At 51.3% G+C, this 27,851-nt stretch overlaps 1 protein-coding gene across 2 annotated transcripts in view; it reads right to left on the bottom strand.

Moving 5' to 3' along the window:
* Positions 1-27,851, bottom strand: part of LOC144173118 (transformation/transcription domain-associated protein-like) — a 141,123-nt gene that overhangs the window by 19,331 nt on the left and 93,941 nt on the right. For both annotated transcript variants that reach the window (XM_077701631.1, XM_077701632.1), the window contains exons 30-37: positions 26,598-27,380; positions 18,350-19,153; positions 17,370-17,513; positions 16,862-17,256; positions 13,609-13,744; positions 12,886-13,077; positions 904-1,110; positions 458-630 (exon numbers count right to left, since the gene is read on the bottom strand). In XM_077701631.1, the coding sequence (XP_077557757.1) occupies positions 458-630; positions 904-1,110; positions 12,886-13,077; positions 13,609-13,744; positions 16,862-17,256; positions 17,370-17,513; positions 18,350-19,153; positions 26,598-27,380 (2,834 nt within the window). The remainder of the gene's footprint in view (positions 1-457; positions 631-903; positions 1,111-12,885; positions 13,078-13,608; positions 13,745-16,861; positions 17,257-17,369; positions 17,514-18,349; positions 19,154-26,597; positions 27,381-27,851) is intronic.

Genomic DNA, 27,851 nt, shown 5'->3' with positions numbered 1-27,851 from the left:
AGGAGATACACCCCACCTAAACGCAGTCAAGCTGTGGAAAAAAAAAAAAGCATTTTTTTTTTTACCACGTGGCTGGTTTCATTACAAGAGTGCTTGGTAGGGAAGGCAGGCAGCACTTCATGCAAGAGGCATTTCAACCTCTTAACACGGAGAACTGGGCATTGTGGCGCACACTTCAAAGAAAGCAGCATAAAAAAAGACGGATGGCGACAGAGCGAGTCAGCACAGTCCTTGCTGTCCTGCCTCTGCCAGTCTTTTTTTGTGCTCTTATCTTTGAAGATATTGCATACCACTGGGATGAGCAAGCAACAAAATGACACGACCTGAGGTTCATGAATGCACAAACGCTTTGTACATGTGCCCCTCTACTGCTCTTGCCGTAACAGAAAACAACATGTGCTGCTGCAACAAGTAACCCAGTGGTGGAGCCAGAGCGGCCGAGTCTGTCGCTACTCACCGGCTGAGCGAGTCAAGGCAGACGTTGGTGAGCCCGTGCTTGCGGGCCACCTTGCCGTAGTGGATGATGGACTGGGCCGAGGCGTGCACCCCGAGCATGGCCTGGTTGCCGGGGGCCTCCACGGGGCCACCCCCAACCTGGGCCGCTCCGCTGTCGTAGTGGCTCACGATGGCCTGCACATCCGACGAGCGAGCTGTTGCGTTCGTTGCACCGGATATCATCCAGACGAGTACGGGGGCAAGGTCACAGGGACAACATCCAGAAGACAACGAGGAGTCATTGGACACGTCATTGCGAGTCATTTCACTGTGAAATACAGTTTGGTTCTGGCACGGTGCTGGACCCACGTCTTCGACATCAGCACTCCTCGTCCAAGATAGACACCCTGCCGCCAAAAGAGGACGTGCGAAGGAAGAGAGAGAAAGAGGAGGGGGAAGGGCCCTCACCTGGTAGTGGTGCTGTCGCCAGGTGAAGATGTCGCTCCAGTGGGAGAGGTCGTCGCTGAGCACAGGCAGCCGGTTGCGCCACGTCTTGACGATGGCCCGCATGTCGTACAGGCTGGCCGCAGGCCGACCCACCGCGGCCGCCACTGCGGGCTGCAAGCCCTGGTGGATCTGGGAGGCCTCCTGCAGCTCCATTATTTGCTGCGCCGCCTGGGGGAGGGAAGAGAGAGCAGGTTCACAAAGGCGGGTCAACGGGACAGAGCAGAGCGCACCAAACTCCAGACCATTTACTGTCATGGTTCATACATCGTGTATGCAAGCAGCAAGTGACATCAAACAGCAGGTTACACACAAGACATGTGCAGTCTTCAAAGTCCTTTCTTTGTGCATGACCTCGCTATGAAATTGAGCGTACCACAGCTAAGCTTTCCCTAAGCCTGCCCGTGTACGCCCAGATCTCTTCGAGGCACCTCCTTGGGCCCTGGCTTACAACAGGCACGGCAAGTCACGCAACAAAGGCGCTCTTAATGGTCCTCCGGAGCACTGGACTTGACAGTGGGCTATGAACTCTCGGACTAGGTATATCGCCTGATTGTGTGTGTGCTTTTCGTATGCGTCTGTGTGTTTGAGTATTCATGTGTGAGAGTTCTTTTCATATATTTTCATCCCACCTTCACCCCCATTTAGTGTAGCAAGTCGAGCCCCTAGCCTGGCTGACCTCACTTGCCCATTAAAGACGTTTCTCTCTCTCAATCTCTCTTCCAAGTCTGTTCTGTCCGTTTAGCGGGGTGTCTTTGCTGGCTGTTTAGGATGAACACTGGGGCTCTTCAATCGTCAGTCCTTGACTCCCCGTGGACTCCCCAAGAAGCAATCCGGCATTAGATTCTCACTTATATTTCTTTAGCGTGGGGAATCAGCCCACCAGCAGACTGTCCACAGCGACTCGAGACTGTACCTCGAAAAGCCAAGCTATGTCCACTCTCGGCAATGCCACACACAGCATGCTGATGCACTCCTGAGGGGGCGCTTGTGTGCCACCACTGCACATGCTTTAGTGGTGCCCCTTTCTGCGCTGTGTTTCTACGCACAGCACATGGGTTGTCAACGGGTAGCATTTCAATGTGAGCCCAGTGATGCTCCGTGCTGGGGAAGAAAATTCCCATTTCTAGGTTCAGAAATTCCTGATTTGTAGCACCTTTTCCCGCAGGCTTCTCAAGAATTTCCTGCAAATATCACTGCCATTTTTCGTAGCTGATAGATCTTTCGTGGATTCCTGCTAGGTTTTGGGTGGAAGCCAGGACCACCTTTGTCTATTCTACATTAACTTCCGGACACAGACGCCGATCAGAGAATCAGCGTTTCAGCTTGAACTAAATTGTTAGCCGTTTTTTTTTTGTTACGAAGACTGTGAGGACTGAAAATGAAGACTGAAGAATGCAGGCCAACTGGAGCCCTAGGTCCCCACCGGCGCTGGTTCACGGCTATCGCCCCTAACAATTGAAGCACTGCAACTTTTGCCATGCTCCCATTCACCATGGGCCACTCGGCTGCCCTTCCTTCCCAAAGTGCCCCTACTAACCCTATAGTTTAGAATCTACCCCTCCCCCCCACCCCCTTTGTACCTGTAGCAAGGGCACGTGTACATGTAACACAATGTAGGGCAGGCGGCTGCCCCTCTCTCCCGAAGCACCCGCTAAGCCTATACGCCTCGAGCGCTGCCTGTAGGGGCACCACTGAAATCCCCCTAGCGGCCCGTTTCGAAAGCAGCCGCGGGAGTCGCCGGCCCGCTCACCACTGCCGCCGCTGCCTTTGCAGCATGTTCACGACTGAGATTTACTGTTTGTGGGCGTTGGAAATCCGTGTTTACGTGGAGCAGTCACTCTGTTCGCAAATGGGGTGTGTTTACGATAGTGTAAATGTTTCATACGCGATTTTAGTGTGGTGTATTCGGCCTGCACAAGCACCAAGTGCGTTTCATAGGCCAGCGTCGCGGAACCGGCGTATGGATGGAGCTGGTTGTAGTTACACTGCCCTGAAATTTACTAACAGTGTCTCCGTAACCACCGGTTCCTCAGATGTTCATGCTAAGGCTATACACTATGATGTAAATCAGTTTCGTGAGCTTGCATAATCTAGCGGAGCACTCATACCTGAAAGCACGCCAGTTACATTTGCCAATACCATACTTCCTATATTGATCACCACCATTTACAAGCCAGTGTGTCTTAATTTCATGAACATTCAACGAAAGTACGATGGATAATGCAGAATTATACTAAAGGGTCGTCTTGTGAGGTGAGCGCCCGTAAACATTCATCTGCTACATATATCCTCCGCGAGCAGCATGGAGATGGACTTAAAGAATATAATCTGCATGCGTGACTAAACGCTTCTTCGAAACATCACCATACGGCACAGGCAGCCTGCAGAATAAAGCACAAACTGAAATCAGAGGGCCTTATCACATACCACACCCTTCAAATGACACCTTTCATCGCTTGTGAACTGCCTACCCTGTATACTTCCAAAAATGCGTCTGCCATACGATCAGCTATTTGTCGAAGTCGAAAAACAAAATGAAAGTGATTGCGAGATTTGTGTGTGTGATTACTAAAACGTTCATTACTTGATTTCGCTCCAAATTTGTACAAATACAGCGTACCCATCCCTTCCCCTGCCCATTTCTCGCGAAACAGCGGTGCAGTGCATTTCGCGTCTAGTTGGTCTGGTGGATCCTACCTGGCTTAATTTTTGACAAACATCTTTAGCATATCAGAAGCTGCACTGGGTTTTTTCACTCCCGTTAGAGCTATTCTGTTTCTTTCGGACTTGCACAGCATTTATTTTTCCGTTGTTTCATTAACTTTCCTTGGTTCTTGCTATATTATAAGGCATGAGTGGGCACATATTTAACTAAGCACAGCCTTGTAATACACTTAACATTTTCGCATGGCTTGTATTTTTATAAAAGGCATTAGTTATTGCCCGGGATTGGGTAATCACATCCACAAAACACATATTTTCTGCAACGTATGTGTTCGAAACAAAGCCGCATTCGTTGTCTGCACTGCAAAACGAAACCAACCTCTCACTGTGCCAGTATCAGGTCTAAACGAGGCGTCAGTAAAATTCATTTGTGCCTGACGTATTCGGAGGTGACAGTGGTGATGTGCTGCTGCCGTCGCTGATGCCCGGAAGAGCGGTGACAAAGCACGCAGAACCGCATCCCCGGGTAGCTCTTGTTGGCGTTCGAGTACTCCACGAAGACGCAGCTGCTTTTTAAGTGACCTAAGCGTACTCTCTGCTTATAGACGTCACCATAACAAGTTTTATAGGCAGGGGTGAGACAGCTGAATCAGATTTGGGAGCAGTTTTTGGAGCAGCGAAATCTCGATTTTGGAGCACAAGAAACTTGATTTGGAGCAGAAGAACAACATTTATTATGTCACCTTAGGAGCCTAAAAAATACAATTTTTGGCAACTCAGGGGGGAAAATTGCACTTCTTAATTGTTTTTGAACGTACACAGCAGTTAAACAATTTTTCAATAAAGTTTTTTCTACCAGAGTATCACCAGGTACGATCTGCACTACCTTTTTACAAACCATTTTTAAATTTAAAGGCTCTATGCATAGATAGCGTGGAGCACTACTGAGAAGGTTGAACTGAAAAACTAAGCAATTGTAAGGCATTTTTATTATCATGTGAATGCCAAAAGTATTGTTTTTGTAATCCCAGACTCGGCTTTACGCACAAGTGTAGAGCCACGGCAAAAGTTGCGCAAAGCTAGGTGACAGACGTCGCACCCCACCAGCCCTCCCCATTTCAATCCCCAAGGTGCACATTCACTACGATAGTAATTTGAGTAACGTTGGTATGTTTAGCCGTCTCCCTCGTGGCATTAAATTTCACTTTGTGGGATTGTACTTTTCACACACTAGTGATTTCCCACCCCGCAGCCATCCGCGCTCAGCAAACATGCCTTGCGAGCGCCGGCTGCGGACGGGTCCGTTGTTTGCGGAGACAGACAAAGGCAGGAGGCGGCGAGGGCAAAACATCAATGGCAGCATTTATTGCAATGTGCAAATCAAATATACTGCATACAGACTAATCGTAGGCCATAACGGTAACATTGGGAGCGAGGCATTAAACAACGCTAGAGATCGAGATGGTTCGACTCACCGATACCGGAGCAGCGGAGCGCTGCTCGTGCGAGCGCGGTTGCAGTCTCCCAGCTCGTCCGGACGCGTCCTTTGTGGCGCGTTCCCCCGGTCAGCACCAGCGCGCCGAAACGTCCGCGCGCTACCGGATCCCCAAGACAAGAGACGTCCTCCCGTCATCCGACAACCCACCACACCTCGCCTTTCGGTGGCGCTAGTATCGAGGAAGAACTGGTTCTTGGGTAAGGCAGAGGGGAAAAGGGTCAACGCTTCCACCAGGGCGGAAACAAACCGTCCGGTCGCTGGCGCCCTCCCGTATGGTTCCCGTCGCGTGAGCGAGGCGCGTGTGCACGCCGGCCGCAACGGGAAGCTAGCCAGAAAAGGGGTTCGCGTGGAAGTCGCGATCCCCACATCCCTCCCTCCTAAATTCCTTGCGTACGCCGGTGAGAGCTGACTACAGGACTAGAGGCGACGAAAAGTTCGTTCGTCGATTAAATCGTTAGTCACTGCATCGTGTTGCCCACGCCGGCTTCCACTCGTCCAATGCCACCGCTGGTAGTGTACCAGCAGGCCCGGTCGTCGCCCGCTGATGTCTGCAGGCAGGTAGCTCCGGGAAGAAACGCATCAGCCAACCCAAGCAAGCGTTGCTCAAGTGGCGGCACATCCGTGATGGCCCGTGGCCGCCGAGCGACCAGACTGCCGACTCTCTCAGCCAGGCTGGTGACGGCATGCCGCACCGCACCCCTTCAGCAGGCTCGGCAGCTCGCCCGGAACAGTAGACAGCAGCATAAACACGCTCCGTCATGTGGTCCAAGCCGGGGTGGCTTAGCTGCACAAATGAAACTCCCCGCACCTTCAGTGTACGGCAGAAAAAATAGCTCTCCGATCGCACCGCCTTTGTGGCGCGATCCTAACGACAACTGCCGAGTTGTCAGCATTGCCATCGCTCTGTTAATGTCAACAAAGCCCAATAAATAGTCCAAACCCTACAATGTATAGGGTAGGAGAAAACAGGCTGCATTAGCCTTTTGATCCCATCGATCATGCGGTTCGATGTCGAATATCACAACTGCCAAGGCTTCGGCATAATTACCAGCTTGTTAGCGTCAACAAAGCACGCCAAATTGTCCTAACCCTGCAGCGTGCAGGGTAGGGAAAATACGAACTCGATTGCATCGATAACGTGACACAATCCGATGGTTCAGCTGCTAAGTTTCTCAGCAATGCAACCGCTCTGGAAATGTCCACAGAGCTAGAACCTGTTCTAACCCTATATGATACAGGGCACAAAGAACACACACGGTCGCATCGACCGCCCGGCGCGATGCTTAACCACACAAATGCGAAAGCAGTATTTGCTCGCATCAGTAACACTTCATTCATACACATGAACGCGGAAACAGTATTTGCTCCCAACGACAGCCCTATGTTCACACACATGAACACCGCTTGCGTAAAAATGCTGAAATACGTTTCAACACACTGGCGCTTAGTTTACGTGAACAGAGCTTGGTCTCTCGAGCCGAACAAGAGGGCTCCTGCGACGTTACAATCAGCGGGCGCAAAGTTTGCCTCGCGTAATTCTCCCCGTCAGTGGAAGAGGGATGAGGCCCCCCTTCAGTCCCGTCGCCCGCGTGGCGCGACAACAAAAACAACTACGCTGCGGAAAGCAGTTTTTCAAGCAGCGACGGGTCAAAGCAAGTCTTTCCTGAGGCGGGAGAGATTCCTTTCTCTCGCGCGAGGCGATCAACAAAAGAGGGGGAGCGCTCCATGCGCCCTCGCATTGTTCCCAAGGTCGTGCCTTCTCTGGGAGGACCGGCTGTGAAAGCCTTCGGGTCACTCACTTCGGCAAACGACCCGCATCCAAAAACACAACAAAATAAAACAGACCAAACGAAAGAAACCCTGAACGTGCCCGTACGTGCAGCCGTGAGGAGACATCTGCTTTTTAGGGTCCTACACGCTCGCTGCAACACAAGCAGCTTATGAGCGAGCGGCGCCTACCGCATTCAGCGGTATCGGAGCGCCCGTGCCAGGCTGCAATACCAGCAAGCCTTTTGCGGCACACGTGGCCCGGCCACACGGCTCCCAGAGCCTCGACTCCCGGAGTCGACAAAACAAAAAGAAAAACTCGGACCCAAATTGCAGCTTCCGTACACACTCACTTCGGGCTGACACAACGGCGCGGGCTCCCGGCCTCGCGTGGATGCAAACTCGGAAACCCTCGTTTCCATAAACAACAACGTCCCGACAAAAATTCGGAGACCACGTGTTAATTGGCAGCGATGTCCTGCCATACACACGATTGCTGCAAACTCGGCGCTTAACAAATTAAAAACGCCGCAGCAATAAATAATTCGCCTCACTCTCAGGAAAGTTGGCCTCTGTTAATAACTCGCTCCAATCAGTTAGGCCTGAAGTCTGTTGTCTGTGCTCGGATCGTCCGACGCCAGAACAAAGGATGCTGCCGTGCCTCCTGCTCGTCTCCGCAAACAAGGCCTCACGTTGGGGCGCCAGATGTGGGATTGTACTTTTCACACACTAGTGATTTCCCACCCCGCAGCCATCCGCGCTCAGCAAACATGCCTTGCGAGCGCCGGCTGCGGACGGGTCCGTTGTTTGCGGAGACAGACAAAGGCAGGAGGCGGCGAGGGCAAAACATCAATGGCAGCATTTATTGCAATGTGCAAATCAAATATACTGCATACAGACTAATCGTAGGCCATAACGGTAACATTGGGAGCGAGGCATTAAACAACGCTAGAGATCGAGATGGTTCGACTCACCGATACCGGAGCAGCGGAGCGCTGCTCGTGCGAGCGCGGTTGCAGTCTCCCAGCTCGTCCGGACGCGTCCTTTGTGGCGCGTTCCCCCGGTCAGCACCAGCGCGCCGAAACGTCCGCGCGCTACCGGATCCCCAAGACAAGAGACGTCCTCCCGTCATCCGACAACCCACCACACCTCGCCTTTCGGTGGCGCTAGTATCGAGGAAGAACTGGTTCTTGGGTAAGGCAGAGGGGAAAAGGGTCAACGCTTCCACCAGGGCGGAAACAAACCGTCCGGTCGCTGGCGCCCTCCCGTATGGTTCCCGTCGCGTGAGCGAGGCGCGTGTGCACGCCGGCCGCAACGGGAAGCTAGCCAGAAAAGGGGTTCGCGTGGAAGTCGCGATCCCCACAACTTCAGATAGATGAACCATTATTACTAGCGTGAAATAATAGCCCATCCCGTTACCGGACGCTGCTTGAACATTTTGCAGCGATGTAGCCTGCATTGCTACTCCTGCAGCGTCGATCATCCCATTCCCGCAGCTCGCAAGCTCACTGTCAAAGGCAGCATTAACTCGGCGTTTTATAACACCGCCATGAGTCTGAAATTTCACTTCAAGCATGCGCCGGCCTCACATTCAAGGCCCAAACATGGCGAATTCGCGGGCGCCATGTTGTTTATGATGAACCCCCGTCCTTGAAGTCCCGCAACTTCCCGCAACAGATCAAACGAATAAATGTAAACCCAGCCACCCCCATAACTAAAACCGAGGTAGAAATCGGCGAAGAGCACTCTGCCTAATCCACAAGCAACTGCTTCGCCCGGTGGCCACGTTTTCATATCTTCACCGCACCAAGATGGCGGCGCCCAGTAATGTCGTTCCGGAGATACGGCGCTTCAAAACTTGCCGTGTTTTCACCAACTTGCACAAGTAGTTTGACGCCTCAGTACACAAGTATTTTTTCTACAGGACTTTGCAGTGGTTTTCGATGGAAAAACTTTAAAAACGCACGGAATATAACATGTGCAACCCGACACTGTGACTTTCAAAAAAACTATCTCGGGGACACTTCTATACAGGGTTTTATTGAATGATCAATCAATTAAACCTTTAAAAACAGCATCCCCTTGGGGAGGCTGGAAAATTATGCCGTCAGTAAGCATTTTCCCCCACTGAAACTGACGGGAGCGTTAAAATCCTTGTCTCTGAGACTGTTTTGGAGCAGTTTGGCGCAATTTTTGCAATTTTCAAGCTTTTGGAGCAGCCTGGAGCAGGAAAACAAATTGGTATCAAATCTGCGCAATATGCGCAGCTGTCTCATCCCTGTATAGGGTGCAAAAATGTGAAAAGAAGCGAAACAGAACCGAAACACTGCACAGGCCCCTATCAGCCATGCAGCGCAAATCCCGTAAACGCCGCGGCGAAGCGGCGGCAGGCGGCGCGGTGATCGCGAAGCTCGAGGTGTATACAGTCTACGCTCGTTACAGCGGATCTGGCAACAACGGACTTTCGGTTACAACAGACCATTTCTGTTGGTTTGTCTGGTCCCCCTGCATTTAAATGGAGTCCGCTCCACTCACAATGGACCCGGCTAGAGCAGACTATCGGCTACAACAGACTAAATTTTAGGCGAAAATTGTTTCGATTGAAAGTTTACAGTGGACTTCCGCGATGCCGGCACCCGATGTGCTTTTTCCTTGTTTATTTTTGCAAGAAAACTTATGTCTGGCAACACTGCTGGCAGCCGGGTCATTCGTGCAGCCAAGCCAAGCCAGTGCCAGTGGCTTTTTTTTGTGCGACTAGCGGCATGAGCAGCAGGGTAGCTGATTTCACTGTTGGATAAATTAAGGGGGGACGTGGCTTTCAAAATCAACTTTTTTATTTCTTTGTGGATTTTGATGAAAATTGGCACAGCAACTGGAAATGCTTCTGTGATAACACCATAAAAATTTCAAAGTAATATTTTGAAAACTTTTTTATGTATGGAATTTTCTTTCTGTTCCGCTTGTACCGAGCTTGAGCGGCTTATAAAACACGATAGAAAACTTGTTCGAAGTGCTTTGCATTCCCAAATGAATGGATGAGGTCGTGACAGTTTTAGAATTTTTTTTTTACAACACAATGTTTTTTAGTTTTCATTTTTTTAGAGGTTAATGTGCAACAGGCATGTCAACTGTGAACGATTATTTGAATAAAAAAATCACAAAAAACAAATCTGGAAAACCAAAAGTGTCACGACCTGAACAGTTCATCAAGGAATGTAATGCAAGAAACGGAATCAAAATAGACCCAGCGGTCAAGCAGAAATCCCTGGAACAAGCGACACAGGTGGCAAAAAAAACTGTTTTGAGAAAACGGCTTCCGAAGTTGCAACATAGGTTTCACATATCAAAAGTCGTCACGGTTGTAGCCTTTCATGTCCTTTTGAACATGGGGCTTCTGGAAGGCCTTGCATTGAAATTGGAGTGCCTTTTACAGCTTTTATCTTTCCAGAAAACATCATTTTCAGCTCCTCCGTGAAGAGTACATACCCCCCTTTGCAAACCAAACGGAGGGGAGATGGGTTTCAATGGGCTTTCAATGCAAAGTAGGTTAGTTGGTTGGCTGTATTGCACTGGACAACCTCCTTTTGCAGTGTTGTCACCATGGCAACAAGTTAAGCATTTTTTTTACTTAAATTTGAACATTTTTGGCTTTTTTTATGTTTTATCTTGCCTGGCACAGCAACTTAGTACTCATACGTGCAGGTGTTCATTGCCAAAAGTTTGCATACCACAAGGATGGAAATGAGCTACTTTGAAGCTTGTTAGAGTATTCTGCATAACTCCCAACTTCAATGCAAGAGCATAATTTTTTACTACTTTTGACATTCACGACATCCAATATTTCTCGCAGCACAGCCAGTATGCCCTGAGCAATGGTATCAATAATTTCCCTAAAAAAATCTGTTAAATGCTGCCACAGTAACGTACATTTTAACGCAGAGAGCATATTTTTATTCCTATATTACTAACTCAAACCTGTTTGCATGAAAATTACAAGTGCACGGGAAACGTTGCGCAAGAAAGGCGATATGGCTCGCGCGCATCGCAGCGCACGCTTACCGCGACATATCGAACTTTGATTATACCTGATATGGCTGGTCAGGTCGCTTTTAAGATTAAATCTAACGTCGCAGGCATTAATTACAACTACTGGCGTTCAATCGTAACCGGTTGCCCAGTCATGTGATGCTCCAATGCGCGTCGGCTATGCCGTGCGCGCCGCAGCGTTTGACGCGTCGACCGTTTCTTTCTCAAGGCTAGCGAGCCCACAGTCAAAACACAGCAATAACTAAGCGTGTAAACATCGCAAATCCGACTAAAAGTTCACTTCACGAACCGCTATCGCAAGCGCGCACACCGCGTCACACTCCGGGGTCTGGCGACGGTAGAGTCACGCGCACCAAGAAGCGTTCGATGACCTCCGCCTTTCGAGCCACACAACTTCCCGTACTCTGGCTCGTTATCTCTGGCATTCCCATCACGATAACGTCACTGTTGAATACCGCAGATTGAAGAGAAACTCGGCCGAGCGAAGCGGCGAAAATGAACTCAATCCGCTCGCTACGCAGCTCAGGCGGCCGCCATCTTGCGTTGCGCCCGCGACATCCAATCAGGGGGGTCGGTGTTCTGCGCCCCGACCGGAGGACCAATGGCGCTTCGGCATCTATTTCTAGCTTCGTTTGTGCGTCGTTTCTTTTCTGCCGTTTGTGCGTTTGTGAATGAACGAAGATAAAAGAGACGAGCGGAACCGGAAAGACGATCGCTCGGCTGATCTAACCATATCAAAATGGCCGCGCTCGGTGGCACCGTTGCGGAGATAGAGCGCTCCGAAAATTGCCGTTTTTTCGCCCTTTTGCGCTGATAGTTTGTCACCGCGCCTGACAAAAGTATTTTTTTATGCCACTTTGCGACGCTTTTCAGCGTAAAAACTTTGCAGACGCACAGAATAGGAAACATAGAAGCCGAATATGTGGGTTTCAAAAAAACGATGTTTTGGTCATTTTTCCGAAGTTGAAAGCCGCGTCCCCCCTTAAGCATAATTAACGCTGTTGAACATGGGGAAAAACAGGCCAACATCGCCATAAGTACAGGCCTGTCTAAGCAGACAGTCCGCTCTACCGTCAAGAACAAGGCCGCTGCCGATAAACGCGACTCCAGTGAGATTGAAAACAGGGCTATCGAATACGCAAAGTGGTGCACTCGGAGGAGAGTCTGCCGTCGTCAGTTTTTTTATGTAATAAAAAACTCTGGTTCAGTGAAGTTCGGCTTTTATTATTCCCACGCATGCATCGTTCCCATTCCATTCGGTGAAAAAGGTAAGAAATGCCTCAAGTAGGGCTTGTTCCCCATCCATTGTGTGCAATCTGCCGGTAACCGTGCGCAGTCCAACTGGTCTAACTTTCGATTTTACAGCTGACCGTCATCAGATTATTTCATTACAGCTGTTTCAATGACCAGACTAAAATCGCTAAAAATGTGGAAGCTGCCTTGAGGGAACGTCAAGCAGCAATCCGATTTGTTTGACGAACGGTTTCGGGAAAACCTGCCTCGTCGTGAGGGAATTTAAAAGAGCCTAGCTAATTCAGATGGCCACGACTGATGTTTTATAGCTGGTTAATAATTGTGCCTAGTTATATTCTTGCTTTATTTGCTCAGCTTATCATCCGTCTTTACACTCTTGACCGCATGCGCTAGGCCTTTTCGAAGTGCCGGGGCTAAGCTTTGGAAACGATGTTTACGTGATTCTTTGCCCTCGCGCGAACACTGTGCAGAGGTGTTGTAGGCGTTTAGAAAGACCAATGTGTATGTATTATGCATATGCAATGTCGGTCAAAGTACTCACTTTAGGGCTCATACCGCCCCCTTGTCAGATACTGCATACTTCAGCTACAGCGGACGTTTTTTTCCGGATTCAGAGGGTCCGTTGTAACGGGCGTAGACTGTAGTTTAGGATTCACCCCCCCTCCCATCCCTCTATCTTGAAACAACCGCCAAGCCTATCCCCCTTCTCGTACCTGCAGCAGGGGCACGTGCACGTGCGAGACGACGTGCGGCAGGCGCCGCCACTCGCGGATGCACTGTCCCGTGATGACCTCGACGACGCGCTCCACCAGAGACAGGTGCTGCTCGTCCGGGTGGCAGATGGCAATGTAGCCCCGGTACAGGTTCACCCGCCACGCCTGCTCCTTCGGGCAGCTCAGCTCCACCTGAACATGGAGGGGGAGGCTCATCACCCCTTGGAAGAAGGTCCCGCAAGATTTATTGGGCCGAGATTTGACCGCAGTCCAGCTCAGAATCTTGAAAACACCCGAGTGTTATCCGCTGAAGCTCTTGTGCTGCCTCCCAGGAAGGGATCCCATTGCCGATCGCACACTCCTTCCTCACAGAAATACGTGGCCAGGGGTCGTTCCGCTAAGGGGCTTCAGTCACTCACAAAGAGACGCCATCTGCTATCGGGGCATGGCAATTAGATTACCACGACTACCAATCAGACTAGGGCATCGGTGACCACATCTGGCTGACCAGGCCCGATAACCGTGCCTACAAGAACACGTGCTTGCCCTTCCATCAGCAGCAAGGATGCGTGACACTAATGCAACTGCTAATCCCCTCCAGGAGCAGGATGGTGGTTACCTGCCGGGGCTCTAGGCCGCCTGATTGGCTCAGAGACTGCATGCACAGTTGCGTCAATTAGCCCTGGAGGGTGCCCCCCCTGAGACGCCCACCCAGTGTGCTACCTGCGAGAGTGCCTCCTTCATGAGGGGCCAGTTGGGCACGCGCCAGGCGCTCTCCAGCACCAGGTGAGGGTTGGCACAGCTCTTGGAGCTGCCATACTCCAGCACCAGCTCCCACTGGTTCAGCTCCTTGCAGCACCTGCGGAGGAAAGCATGGGGGGGGAGAGAGGGTGCTCATTTCTTTTCAATCCTCAAAGAGTGCCCGAGGTCATCAAGACAGTCTCATATTTCTCATTTAGGCTCATGTTGTTTTGTGATGGGGAAGGGAAAACGGCATACCACAAGTTGTGGTAGAATGCGTAGCCGTGAAAATTACGCTCCGTATAACATAAATCAAACTTATAAAAATGAAGAATGTCTTGCCCTGCATCTTATTTTTAGGTAAACAAAGATTCCTAACATGCTTCATTGGCATGCTATACTTTCCACGAGCAAGCAACACGTAAACTTGTATAAAAAGAAGACTGCTCGACATATTAAACTAAAACTTTAAATTCACTATTATGCTGTCACACGATTTCTTCAACAACATAATTTTCAACAACGCCTTTTTGTTATTGAAAAATAACGAAAAGGCTAGTCAGTGACTGCCGTTTTTGTACAGTGCAGTGTGATATCGACGCATTCCTCACACGTGTGGGCAACTTGACTGAACAACTGCCGACAAATGGCAGCAGACGGCAAGGCGCAAGAGACTCGTACGCCTGTACTTTCTCAAGCTCAAAAAGAATGGCATAAGACGACCTACTGTACAAGAACAGTTCTATAGTTCATTCCACAAGCTAGGTGCAGCACTGCGGAGGCTACATTGCTGTCAACAGACCGCCCCCTCGGGGCGCCTAACTCACCGCGAAGGAAGCGACAAAAGGCACCGGGGCCTTGCAGTTCCACTTGCCGAGAGGGGAGAAAGGAATGTCCTTTCAGGACCCCTTTCACGGCAAGTTAGGCGCCCTCAGTGGGCGCACTGTTGACAACAATGCAGCCTCCACAGTGCTGCACCTAGCTTGTGGAATGAACTATAGGTCCGTGTTGGATTTCTGGACATTCCGCTTGTTGCCTAGTTTTGAGCACATTTATGTGCATCCCAATTGATAAACATGCTTCACACTTACAAACACATTTTTCTCGTTTTGGGATTTTTGTATGTTGCCAAATTTTGGCTTCACAATTTTACTTCGTTACAATTTAAACTTGGCACACATGTAGGAATGCTTGTAGAAATACAAGTAAAAATACATACTTGGCCCTTAAAAGTATATGGAAAGCACTTATCTACTTTATTCTGTGATATGTACTTGTGGCCTCTGCAAGAGCAGAGGCTACACTGACCACTGACAAAAAACTGTGAGGCATTTCTTTTTATTTTCATAGTAACAATTTTTTTGTCGTAATTTCTGCTCGTTATTTGCATCATGTAGTTCATAACGAGCATAATGAGCTATTGCATGCTCCTGTGCAGGAAAGTTTTGATGGTGAAAAAGTGTAGGCAAAAGTCCCTTCATTTTGCTAATGTATATGCGATAATTAATTACCGTATTTACCCGATTCTAACGCGCCTCCGATTCTAACGCGCACCCGATTTTCCTGGTAAAAAAACCGAAAAAACTTGCGCCTCCGATTGTAACACGCACGGGACTTTGTGACCCAGACAAACGAATGCGAGAGAAACGGGCGATTTATTTCCCGAAGTAATCTCACTCACCTCACTCCTCGTCGCTCTCCGCTGACCACAACATCTCGGCCTCGGTGCCTTCAAGCGCGTTCGCGATGCCACACTTCTGAACGAACGTTCAACCATGGTCTATGGCAGGGGTTCTCAAGCATGTTGGTCCCAGGGAACCCTGCTAAGTTCCGTTAAGTGCCAAGGAACCCCCCCCCCCCCTTCCCGCCATTTCTCCTTCCGTTCATGCTACATTAACGTGCAATAAATTCAAAAGCAAGCAAGGGTATTGTTTTTTTCCCCGTCGACTTTACGCGAATGCGTACGCTAGCGGCACCTATCTCCAAACAGGAGAAATGCGCATGGGGGTAATATAAGGCCGAGATTCAAGTGCAATAGTTTAACCACGTGGCCCGTTTTCGGAGTCTGGCTGACTACAAGCTGCTGGCGAGATTTATTGCGCAGCTCGCGCGTTTCTGTTATGCGCCGAGATGTACTTACTGACACTCGGGCGTGAGTAATGGAGGTTCCTTAGATCGATCACTCCTCAAGTTCACCATATAAGACTTTGCGACTGCGGAACGAGGAAAAATTTATCAGTGGCTCGCGGAACCCTGCGGAGGGGCCTGCGGAACCCGTAGGTTCCGCGGAACCCACTTTGAGAAACCATGGTCTATGGGATCGTGGCCCACGCCCTGCAGTCCCATCCCGAGAGCCTCTCCAGAGGTGCACGCTTCAGCCGACCGCTCGTTTTGAACGCGTGGGAGCCGCTACTGCCATTGCTGTTATCAAGCGCGCAAGTGAAACGATTTGACGATTTGTGTGAACTCCGATAGAAAAGCCTAGGCGCCTAGCCTTGCTGCGTCCGAAAAATCGTTGCTAAAAGCTTTGGCGCCATCTTGAGATGGCGATGGATGGACGAAATTCCCGCTGTTTCGGCAGTTTTGGTTTTGTAGCCGATTCTAACGCGCATGCGATTTTCCGGCCTATTTATTCGGAAAAAAAGTGCGCGTTAGAATCGGGTAAATACGGTAACTAATGCGTGCACATAAAATCTGATTAGTCTGGGAATCTGCAAAAAAATGTATCTTGATAAAAGTTTCAAAGCTGTTACTACAAAAATAAGGAAAAAGTGCTTTCGATCAGCACCTTTAAGTGAGAATAATGCTGGCAAAAGTCCTCCTTACAATACGTATAAAATGACAACCTGTTCCACCCAGTGTGATGTCTGCTCAAACTGAGGAGCTGGTGTTTTTGTACGCCAGCTCAAGTGTCAATGGGCGTTCGCCCGAGAAAGGCAGCGCCATCACAGCACACATTCTAAGGTTCGCGCAAAGGAATTAGCAGCTCAACGTCAGCAGCAGAAAGTTCCCTCCCCTCTCCCACCCCTAGCAGGAGGGAGAAGAACCCGTCCCCGCGAGACCACTGCGCCCTCTATCGGTGGGTCTAGGAACCGGTTTCTGCAAGGCCACTGGTGAGTCTGGGAACCCGCTCCTACCCCTGCGTTACGCACGACCTTCAGTGGACAGACGAAAAGGCTCAGTGCCACTGTTAAAGACCCCAGTGCAGCGCCCTAGCTGCCCCACCCCGACTGACCTGAGCCAGTGCTCCTCCCAGAGGCGGCACTCGCTCTGCAGCATGGAGGCGGCCTCGTGCCGGGGCACCCGGGACATGGCGGCCTCCAAGGCGGCCTGGGCTTGCTCGAAGCAGCCCTGTTGCTCCAGGGCCAGAGCCAGGGAGGTCTCCGGGTGGCGGGCCCGCCGCTGCCACAGGCCCCCCGACAGGTCCTCCTCCCGCAGCAGGGCGTACAGCTCCGCCAGGGCGTCCTCCGCTGCTTCCTCCGCTCCGCCCCCCGACAGGCCTCCGCTCCCACGCACCCCGCCCAGTGACGAGGAGGAGGAGGAGGAGACGCTGCCCCCGCGGGCCGTCAGGGCCGCCTGCTCCAGCAGGAGGCAGGCGCGGTGCCACAGGTTGTGCGAACGGCCCAGGTACTGCGAAGGGGGAGGAGAGGGTCACGTCACTACTCCAAGCACGGCATATCTCCCCTCTCTTTCTCCAAGGAGAAGGAGCGGCCGCCTCAGAGAAGAGAGAAGGGGCACGGTACCTTGATGAGCGAGGGCTTGATGGGAACAGGGGGCGAGCACTGGGCCAGGGCCTCCACAAAGGTGCCGATGGCGTTGGGGTGGCAGTCCTTCTGCACCACGTGGCTCCCGCTGCACAGGAACGGCACCAGCTCCCCCGCCAGCACCTGCACGACATGGGGACAAGGAATGGAAAGACTCCTAAGTTTACAATACTTTGCAAACAGTGTTTGCTGTTTGGTTGAATCCCTAGTGCTCTTTTAGCATCCCAAGTATCCGACAGATCTCAGCATTCAAACAAACACGTCAGATGCCCGAGAGCCCCAAGCACATGCAGCCGGTCTTGTCTCGTGAGTCATCTAGCAGTGACAAAGAAGCACTGAAGAAACTAACTTCCAACAAGCCTCGACTGCTTTTGCGCATGTAGTGACATTTTCTATTAACTGTACTACACGGAAGTGACAGTGCAGCTCGCACTACTGACCATACATGCTGCCTGACAAAACAACGCACGGAGCAAACGTAACTGTCCCTCTGGATGCTCATGGATGGAAATGGTGAGAATTTTTCCGTTCAGCACCGGAATCCTCCCAAAATTCCCTGCCCCTTGCAAAGTTTCTCTCGTTTAAAACGGAACAACCATGCTTTTCTCCCTGACAAAAACATCCCAGGCTCCCATGAGAGCTCGAGCACAACGAAGGTTGTTTGCTGCTTTAAATATTGAAGACACTACGCATGAGTGCTGGCAGTAGTTAAAGCCACATTTCTTGAATGGTGTCATTCTCCTCACTTTGGGCCTGTCAGAAGCTTCTTTCATGGGGCAGAGGGGTTTACTGGAGTGTGTCATGCAAAGAAAACACAAGCCAGACACCCACCGCAGAAGACCACATGAAGGAAAAAGAAAGAAAACGACGCAAGGCACGCGGCACCAGGGTCATTAACTCGGGCGGAGATGGGAGCAACGGGGAAGAGGAGGAGCAGACAGACGGGCGCAGGCACTCACGCTCTGCTGGCGGTCGCTGAGCACCTTCCAGAGGCGGGGCATGAGCTGCACCCAGAGGTGCTGCGCCAGGGCCGTGTCCATGTGGCAGAGCTGCACGGTGGCCGCCAGGAAGGCCCCCAGCCGGAGGTCGCGCACCCCTTCCAGGAAGCGGCCCTGCCGCTGCACCAGCTGCTGCAGGTTCTGCCGGGTGCGGCCCCCTCCGCCGGCCTCGAGCAGCGACCGCTCCTCCATGTCCATCTCCTCCTCCACAGCCACCTCCGAGGCGGGGGCGGGCTCCTCCTTGATGGGCGGCTGCGGCAGGTCCTCGAGCGAGTGGAGGCCCGCCGTGGCCGCGGGCAGCATGGTGGCCGGCTGGTTGCTGCGCAGCGGGGCGTTGCCCACGGCCGTGCCCAGCACCAGCTCGAGGCACTGCTTGATCCAGAAGTGGGGGCCGATGGTCTCCCAGTTCTGCGAGCAGACGATGAAGAGGAGGCGCTCGTGCAGCCGCCGCCGCAGGCTGCCGTCGAACACCTCGAAGAACTTGGCACGCACGGCCGGCTGCACGCAGCGCAGGCCCGCCATGAAGGCCGGCTCCAGCTTGGCCGTCAGCTCGGTGCCTTTCAGGGCCTCGTCCCGGTACACGTGGTTTACCAGCTCCAGGAACTGGCCATTGAGCTCCAGCTCGTCCGGGAAGCGCTTCTCCATGAACTGCATCATCTTCACCAGCAGGATCGACTTCTCCCTGAGCGTCGGGGACTGGTTCACCGCAAACGGGGACTTGCTCTTCACCCAGTCCTCCACCATCTTGGTTATGGCACGCAGCACCTGACAGTGACAGAACACAAGAACACGTGAACAAACCTGAAAGATGCCCGCCTGCCACTGATAGTGAGTTGGATGACATCACACGTTGAGTGCTGGCCGCTTTCATCTCCTCTGGGGACCTCTCTTACAAGCGCTTTAGTACCAGTTAAGTCTGTGGGGACCCTTGTTTTCTCACACATCGTCTGCGAACATGAACTGAGCTAGGGGCAGCCATTCTGGCAGTTAGCGCTAAACAAGTGTCTTGCTCCTTGTGTGACCCACATGCAGCCAAGCGCCAGGCTTGACGTGTTATGAGCGTTTGTGTAACAGCACGAGTGGAGGAGGAAGTGCAGCATGTTGCCTCCCGCTGAACCGCCCCCTACCCAATCACCATGTGAGGCCTCCTCTCCATTCAAACCGAGAAGCTGAATGCGTGATCGTTTCGAGGCCACTCTGCTCTGAGATTCTGTCTCGGCCATTCATCGGGACACCACTCTTCCCACTGCCACAAGGACGGATATCCAAGTCTGGGCCCGTGCCGCTTAAAGGGGTCCTGAAATGCCTTCCGCCGATGCATGGATGTACATGTAACCAAATAAAGCAATGTATTAGCAATCTCCTCCTGCAAGAATTTTGTTAAAGCGATGAGTATTAGCTGAGAAATCGTAAATCAAAAACCGCGAATTATCGTCGCGCCGTATTTCCTCCTCCTTTCAACTGTTTCTTCTCTGTTGGCCTCCCCTCCCATGATGCTCCGCTCCTCAGCGGTGACGTACTTCCGCTATTGCGCTCCCACAGACTGCCGTCTGCTACGGGCCAGCTCTTTCGGCTTTTTCATCTCTGTAGACACCATGGAGACAGGCTGGAAAAGCGAACGAATGACCTGGCCGCATGTGTGCGGCCTGGCCTTGCCCTTTCGCGGTGTACGTAGCTGCAGGGCTGCAGTTGGTATCGGCGGCGAACTCGCAGCCGCGTGGGGAGAATCGTGCGCTCGTTCCCTTTGGTGCACCGCGCACTGTTTATCCAAAAAGCGCGGTCTCAGATGTGGCCCCGCTGGTGCCGGGTGTTATTTTGCGGTGGTTGTAATTCCTACTACCGGCGGCATGTGAAAAAAGACATTTTCAACCGACACAGAACCCGTGCACAAAACGCGCCGGATCGGATCGCTTTATCAGCGGCGATGAACGGGAAGGCGCAGAGCAAACCAACGCCGCACTCGATCAGCGAGAACCAGTGTTCTGGCAAGCTGCACCCATGTGTTGCATTCAACACTGACGGGAAAGCGTTTGTTTGCACTTGTTTGGATAGTCGTAAAATGTCCAAACACTCCGGCACTCCGCTAGCAGATCAGCCGGCGAGACATTTCGGAAAACATTTGACAGATGGCGCCGTATGCATTAGTGTGTCGCTACGCAAAACTGATGAGACGCTCTACTAAAACTCCCATCGCGGTGTCACGTAGCGGGACGCAAAAATTTAGCGTTTAGCGTATGCAAAGGCCACAAACGCTGTACTAAAACTCTATTAGCAGCAAAACAGCGTGCGTATGTGAAACCGCTTGCGTTTACAAAGCTGCACGCCGAGCGCGTACGTTTCAAACCTAGTGACATCGTTTAAATACACTGGCAAGCACAGTGTAACGTAGTCAGATATCAACCGTATGCTCAGGCGACAAGCAAGAGCTTGTTTTATGTGGGGCGGAGATTGCGCATAAAGGCCCGTTCGCACTTACGACGAAAGCGAGTGAGAGCGGGAGGAATTCCGTCGCTTTGTCGCGCGAGGATCGTTTTTGTCGAATGGTCGGGACAAATTTTGGTTGCGCGACAGAATTCCCGTCGCTTTCGCTCGCTTTCGTCGCAAGCGGGAATGGAAAGTTCTGCCGCTGCCGTCTGCTACGCAGCTCGGAGGTAACCGCGCAATCTGCTCGGGCCGGATGAACGCGCACACTCCCGCACGGCAGCGCCCCAAGCGGCAGACGGCCGCGTACATCGCTCCCGGCGCCCGCCTGGAGCCCGCCCTCGGCACACTAGCCAGTATATTTCAGGCACTATAATGGAGGAAAGATTTTTTGCTTCCGATGAACCTAGTTCTTTGCCCCTGTGTTTTTAAATACGTGAAGTGGTTAGCACGTCGTCCTCACGCAGCTCTGTATCGTCGTAGCATCGCTGATTGTCCGAACGAAGCTTGCAGCTAAGCCAATGCAGCGACCGAAGCTGTGTGTGTGTGTGTGCATCGCCTCCTGTGTGTTGTGGACGCGTTCGTTTCGCGATGAAATGCGACATTGTACTTCTGCGGGTGGATAGTGCTTCCCATGGTCTGGATTATCTTTCTCGAACGACGTACCACTCAACCTCGCATGGGGTATGTGTAGTGTGCCTGGCTAAAAGCCTTCTCGCTTGCGCGCCAGAGTTGTGACTTGCTGCTCGTCCCCGCAAACCGGGTGTGAGGTGAGTGCCGTATTTACGACGGGCAGGAGGAGGCAACTCATCGTCTGTCAATCGCGGTTCAGACTTGCAACGCATGTTGTGACGTTGCGTTCGTTTGAAACGCATCTCTGGATTGTTTTGAAGTTGAATAAAATGTACGCGTCAAACCCGGGCATTCGGCTCAGGGCGTTCTCTGCGATTGCACCAAAGAAGTGCCACGGGACTTTCTTTGTGGTACGTACTCACGTAAGATAAAATCCACGTCGTGTTATGGCCGTGTTGCATTCAATACAAACGGTTAAGCGTTTGTTTACACTTGTTTCGTTTGTCGTAAAATGTCAAAGCACTCCGGCACTCCGCTGGCAGATCAGCCGGCGAGCCGACGCTGAGCAGACGACTCATCTCTTTGCCGGAAGTGCGTGAAAAAGCCGCCCAATAGCAGGATGTCTAGCTCATGACGAACATCTGGGAATCGATGATGTAGACATGTGAAGATGGCGGCGTCCAAAAACACGAAGGAAAGGGTGAGAAAAAAGCGACAAACTTTGCAACAAAAGTGTGAGCTTTCCGCTGCGCATAAAAGAGTAATACTTGGCACAGGTGACGTTGGCAACCCAATCTAGCGATTGCGCTAGTTCATTTAGTGTGCTCAAAATGCCTTTCAGGGCCCCTTTAAAGGAGCCATGAAGAGAAAACAAAAGTTTGTTTTATTCGAAAGATTAGGTGTTTCATAGTACCCCAAGCGCTTTCCCGGAAGCAAATGATGCTTTATTCACTGAGAAATAAGGCAATTTAAGGGGGGACGCGGCTTTCAACTTCAGAAAAATGACCAAAACATCGTTTTTTTGAAATCCACATATTCGGCTTCTATGTTTCCTAATCTGTATGTCTGCGAAGTTTTTCCGCTGAAAAGCGTCGCAAAGTGGCATAAAAAAATAGTTTTGCCAGGCGCGGTGACAAACTATCAGCGCAAAAGGGCGAAAAAACGGCGATTTTCGGAGCGCTGTATCTCCGCAACGGTGCCATCGGGCGCGGCCATTTTGATATGGTTAGATCGGCCGAGCGTTCATCTTTCCGGTTCCCCGCGTCTCTTTTATCTTCGTTCATTCACAAACGCATGAACAGCAGAAAGGAAATGACGCACAAACGAAACTAGAAATAGATGCTGAAGCGCTATTCGTCCTCCGGTCGGGCCGCGGCAAGAGGGCCCTCCTGATTGGGTGTCGCGGCGCAATGCAAGATGGCGGCCGCCAGAACTGCGTAGCGTGCGGTTTGAATTCATTTTCGGTGCTTCGCTCGGCCAAGTTTCTATTCAATCGGTGGTATTCAGCACGGACGTTATCGCGATAGTAATGCCTGAGATCACGAGCCAGATTAGGGGAAGTTGTGTGGCTCGAAAGGCGGAGGTCATCGAACGCTTCGTGGGGCGCGTGACTCTGCCGTCGCCAGACCCCGGAGGGTGACGCGGTGTGCGCGCTTGCGATAGCGGTTCGTGAAGTGAACTTTTAGTCGAATTTGCGATGTTTACACGCTTAGTTATTGCTGTGATTTGATTGTGGGCTCGCTAGCCTTGGGAAAGAAACAGTCGACGCGTCAAACGCTGCGGCGCGCACGGCATAGCCGACGCGCATTGCAGCATCACATGTCTGCGCAACCGGTTACAATTGAACGCCAGTAGTTGTAATTAATGCCTGCGACGTTAGATTTAATCTTAAAAGCGACCTGACAAGCCATATCAGGGATAATCAAAGTACGATATGTCGCGGTAAGCGTGCGCTGCGATGCGCGCGAGCCATATCGCCTTTCTTGCGCAACGTTTCCCGTGCGCTTCTAATAATCATGCAAACAGGTTTGATTTAGGAATATAGGAATAAAAATATGTTCTCTGCGTTAAAAATTTACCTTACTGTCGCAGTATTTAATAGTGATTTTTGTAGGGAAATGATTGGCACCAATGCATATAATCATGGCTTAGGGCATACTGACTGTGCTGCGAGAAATGTTGGATGCTGTCAAAAGTAGTGAAAAAAACCCCTTCCATCAAAGTTAGAGTTATGCACAGTATTATACCAAGCTTCAAAGTAGTTCGTTTGCACCCTTATGGTATGCAAACTTTTGGCAATGAACACCTATGAGTACTGAATTGCTGCGCCAGGCAAAGTAATAAAACATAAAAGAAGCCAGAAATTTTCAAATTTAAGTAAAAAAAAACGCTTCACTTGTTGTCATGGGGACAACACTGCAAAGGGAAGTTGTCCAGTGCGATACTGCCAACCAGCTAACCTACTTTGCATCGAAAGCCCATTGAAAGCTATCTCCCCTCCGTTTTGTCTGCTAACTGGGCTATGTACTGTTCACAGAGGAGCTGAAAATGATGTTTTGTGGAAAGAGAAAGGCTGTAAAAGGCACTCCAATTTCAAGGCAAGGCCTTCCAGAAGCCCCATGTTCAAAAGGACATGAAAGGCTACAACCGTGACAACTTTTGATAAGTGAAACCTATGTTGCAACTTCGGAAGCCGTTTTCTCAAAACAGTTTTTTTTGCCACCTGTGACGCTTGTACCAGGGATTTTTTTGTGACCGCTGGGGCTATTTTGATTCCTTTTCTTGCATTACATTCCTCGATGAACTGTTCAGGTCGTGACACTTTTGGTTTTCCAGATTTATTTTTTGTGATTTTTTTATTCAAATAATCGTTCACAGTTGACATGTCTGTTGCAGAGTAACCTCTAGAAAAATGAAAACTAAAAAACATTGTGTTGTAAAAAAAAAATTCTAAAACTGTCACGACCTCGTCCATTCATTTGGGAATGCAAAGCACTTCGAACAAGTTTTCTATCGTGTTTTATAAGCCGCTCAAGCTCGGTACAAGCGGAACAGAAAGAAAATTTCATACATTAAAAAGTTATCAAAATATTAACTTCAAATTTTTATGGTGTTATCACAGAAGCATTTCCAGTTGCTGTGCCAATTTTCATCAAAATCCACAAAGAAATAAAAAAGTTGATTTTGAAAGCCACGTCCACCCTTAAGCCAAAATTTTAAAACTCCCGCTAAAATTGAACATTCCGTGACGTGTACAATGGCGTCATAGAGCCGGTCCATGAAACAGATACTTCGTATGTCGACTCCATATAGCACCCACACGCGGGAGTCGATCGAGACGGCAGCCATTTTAAAAATACTAGTAAAACCTAGTGCACCCGCAGCCCTAGTCATGGAAGCGCCTGATCCGGAGAACAAAACTCTCGCCGAGGAGCTCGGGCTTGCATTTAACAACCTCACACCACAAAAACGCTCAATGCTTCTAAGTGCACGAGCGGCAAGAGTTGTGGGATACGCGGTGGACGGGAAAGCGACCATTCCGCGATAGCCACAACAGACGAACGCCCAGCCGTCGGCACCGCTGCCTCGTCAGCCCCGTCGCGACGGACGAATATAGACTGGTACGTATGTGCCGTATTTTGATTACGGTTAATAATAGTTCAATTTCAGTAGCAGTATCACTTATGCCAGTTGGCCGGTGTCGTGTATGGAAAGCCGTTCGCGCGAGCTCTCTGCTTCGACCAGAAAGATACTAGCGTCAATGCGCGGTGTTTACGGCATTTTTTTTCCCAAGGTCAGAGCGATTTGACGAAGTCGGCGACGACCGCCAGCATGTCCCAGGAGTGAGCTAACGTAAGGGTCCCTGCCGTAACTGAACAAACTGAAGTTTTCAGTGGTTGTAAACTGGAAACGAGCTCGTAACGACAGCAGCAAGCCAACACCATTCGAAACTTACGCGACGACTGGCGCTATCTCGTCGCTTCTTGCTGTTCCTTACTCCCCTCGTTTCTATTTTTACCTTTGCTGGTTGGCGATATGACGGCCAACCTCCTGTGAAGGGATTACGATACGAAGCAAGGTCGCGGCTGTGCGTGCTGGAACGGTTCGTTGGCCCCGAAGAGCCTCGAACCCGAAAATTCGTCTGCGCGACGGCGAGATGTCGAGCTCGGCCGGCGCTAGTTTCGTAGGCATTGGCGCACACGCTTGCGAGTTCGTTCGGACCTTCAACCGTTTACTCCACCGTTCTTTGTCATAAAAAGAATGTGCAGTATGTTTCACGGGCATTTAGCTCGCTATGCAAGCTGTAAGCCCTGCCTAACATGCGTTTGCTTTTGCCGGCCTCCGCCAATCGCAGAGCATTCCCAAGTGACATCACAGGTTCTGTTGCGGAAAATGAGCTGGTGGGTCGCATGGTCATTTCCTTTTTTCCTAATTATGTAGCTTATTTGAGCGAAGTTTGCGTTATAAGTGGTGTCGCTATGGTTCTAACGAGGCAATCTTTCGAATGAACCAAACTTGTGTTTTCTCTTCATGGCTCCTTTAAGTGAGCAAAAGGAGCGTTTCTTGCCGCAGGCGACAGCCATGTTGTCTGGTATGTGCCCTATATTTGCCAGGGAATAAAGCCCCAACTTTTATTGTTGGAGACTCTCAACCGTGCATGAGTCTTCCACTGGGGCTAGTGTAAGGCTAGTATTGCTCACTTTAGTTTGGCTAGCCGGGGTCTTCTGTTATCCTGTACATTAGCCCACAAGTCAGGGCATCCATCTACCCTGAAAAGCTGATTAACACAATCTTGCAATTCCTTTGAGAAAACAGGAAAAAAGAAAAACACAAGCAATAGTTGGCCGTTTTACGGACGTTCACGCACGTTCTACAAAGAAACTTGACGTGTGGGGCAACATATGGCATGAACGATGTGTGTGACTCATAGGCCATAGCTCATGTGCCCTCAAAGCAAGGTGAAGGATGATCTCTGCCGTAGTAAGCATGAACATCACTTCTCGCACCTGCACTGTACACTGTATTCAAATGCATTCATTCTGAATACTATTCACACAACACAGTCTCGTAGTGGCACTATTTCTCAGGAAAGCAATGTGTATTCTAGGGACATTCACCAGCCAGCTCTTTCTTGCGGAAGAGTCTCCATGACACTCTCTTACAAACGCTCCCGCTCAAGTAGGCAGGTGGTGCGAGAGAGCCGAGCCGCACCCACCTTGACGTCGGGCGACTTCTCGATGAGGCCCACCAGGATGGCGCCGATGAAGGCCTTGCGCATCTCCTGGCCCATGACGCCCACCCGGTTCTTGACCAGGTCCAGGCTGAGGATGAGCAGCTCGGTGCCCATGGAGGTGGCCTCCTGTCCGGCGCCCCCTCCGGCCCCTCCACCTCCGGCCAGCACGGGGGAGAGGTGCTCGCGGGCCATCTTCTGCAGCACGTGCATGAAGGGCGTGATGAGGCGGTCGATGTAGCACGGGTGGTTGACGCAGGCCGCCTTGAGGATCATGAGGCAGCCGAACAGGGAGGAGGGCGACGCGGCCGCCGACTTCTCGTAGGCCGTCAGCCCGTCGAAGACCACCTTGCTGATGGCCGTGTAGAGCGAGTCGAGCTCCTCGTGGCGCGAGGCCAGGCTCGAGGTGGTCGGCTCCGAGGGGAAGAGGCCCATGAGGCGCGAGAGCAGGGCGTGCACGGCGCGGATCACCTTGGAGTTGGGGCAGGTCATGCAGGCGGCGATGCCCCGCTGCAGGGGCTTGAGGCTCGCCAGGATGGCCTCGGGCCGCAGGATGCTCAGCAGGAAGGCCAGCAGCTCCAGGGCGGTGCAGATGTTGCCGTAGTTGGGCTGCGAGCCCTCCACCGTCATGAGCAGCTTGTCGATCCAGGCCAGCTTGAGCTCGGCCGAGGGCCACACGTCGGGCTTCAGCGCCGTCTTCAGCAGGGCCACGCAGCGGCGCGACAGCACCTCCCCCTGGGAGCCGATGTTGGTCGACGACTCGTTCACCTGCGGGCAGGATAGGACGGGATGGCCGGCCGGGAGAGAGGGCCTCGTCAGTTGCTCTTTCCAAAGAACAAGAAAGCAAAATGTGATGGACATCTGTGTCCACAAGGTGCTCCCCAATGAGTCCTCCCACTGAGACTCCTTCTCTGTGAGGGGAGGAATGATGGTCCCTCTCTTCAAGAGGCTCAGTAGCGTGTAGCTTTAGTACTGTGTCACATTCCCCCGTTGGTCTCCTCATGCAATGAAGAAAGTTGGATGACCTCCACTGTCTTCTTCAAGCTTTGCCTTGGACCCCGCACTCACTATTCCCCACATTCATGTTAGCAACAACCAGCTGCTTTTCATAGAAAATGCTTATGACGATGTATTGCGACATGCGCGTACACTATGGAGAAATTTTTGTCTGGAGAGCCCGGCATACGTTCTGCCAGCCATGCTCGCATGCGTGCAGCCGAGAAAGAGGTGGAAAGGGCC

The sequence above is a fragment of the Haemaphysalis longicornis genome, unplaced genomic scaffold, assembly GCF_048455015.1.
Source record: "Haemaphysalis longicornis isolate Haplotype H1 unplaced genomic scaffold, Haemaphysalis longicornis Haplotype H1 scaffold_29, whole genome shotgun sequence".
Classification (NCBI taxonomy): Eukaryota; Metazoa; Arthropoda; class Arachnida; order Ixodida; family Ixodidae; genus Haemaphysalis; species Haemaphysalis longicornis.
Note: the sequence above shows the minus strand (reverse complement) of the source record. Positions and strands in the feature narration are given on the sequence as shown.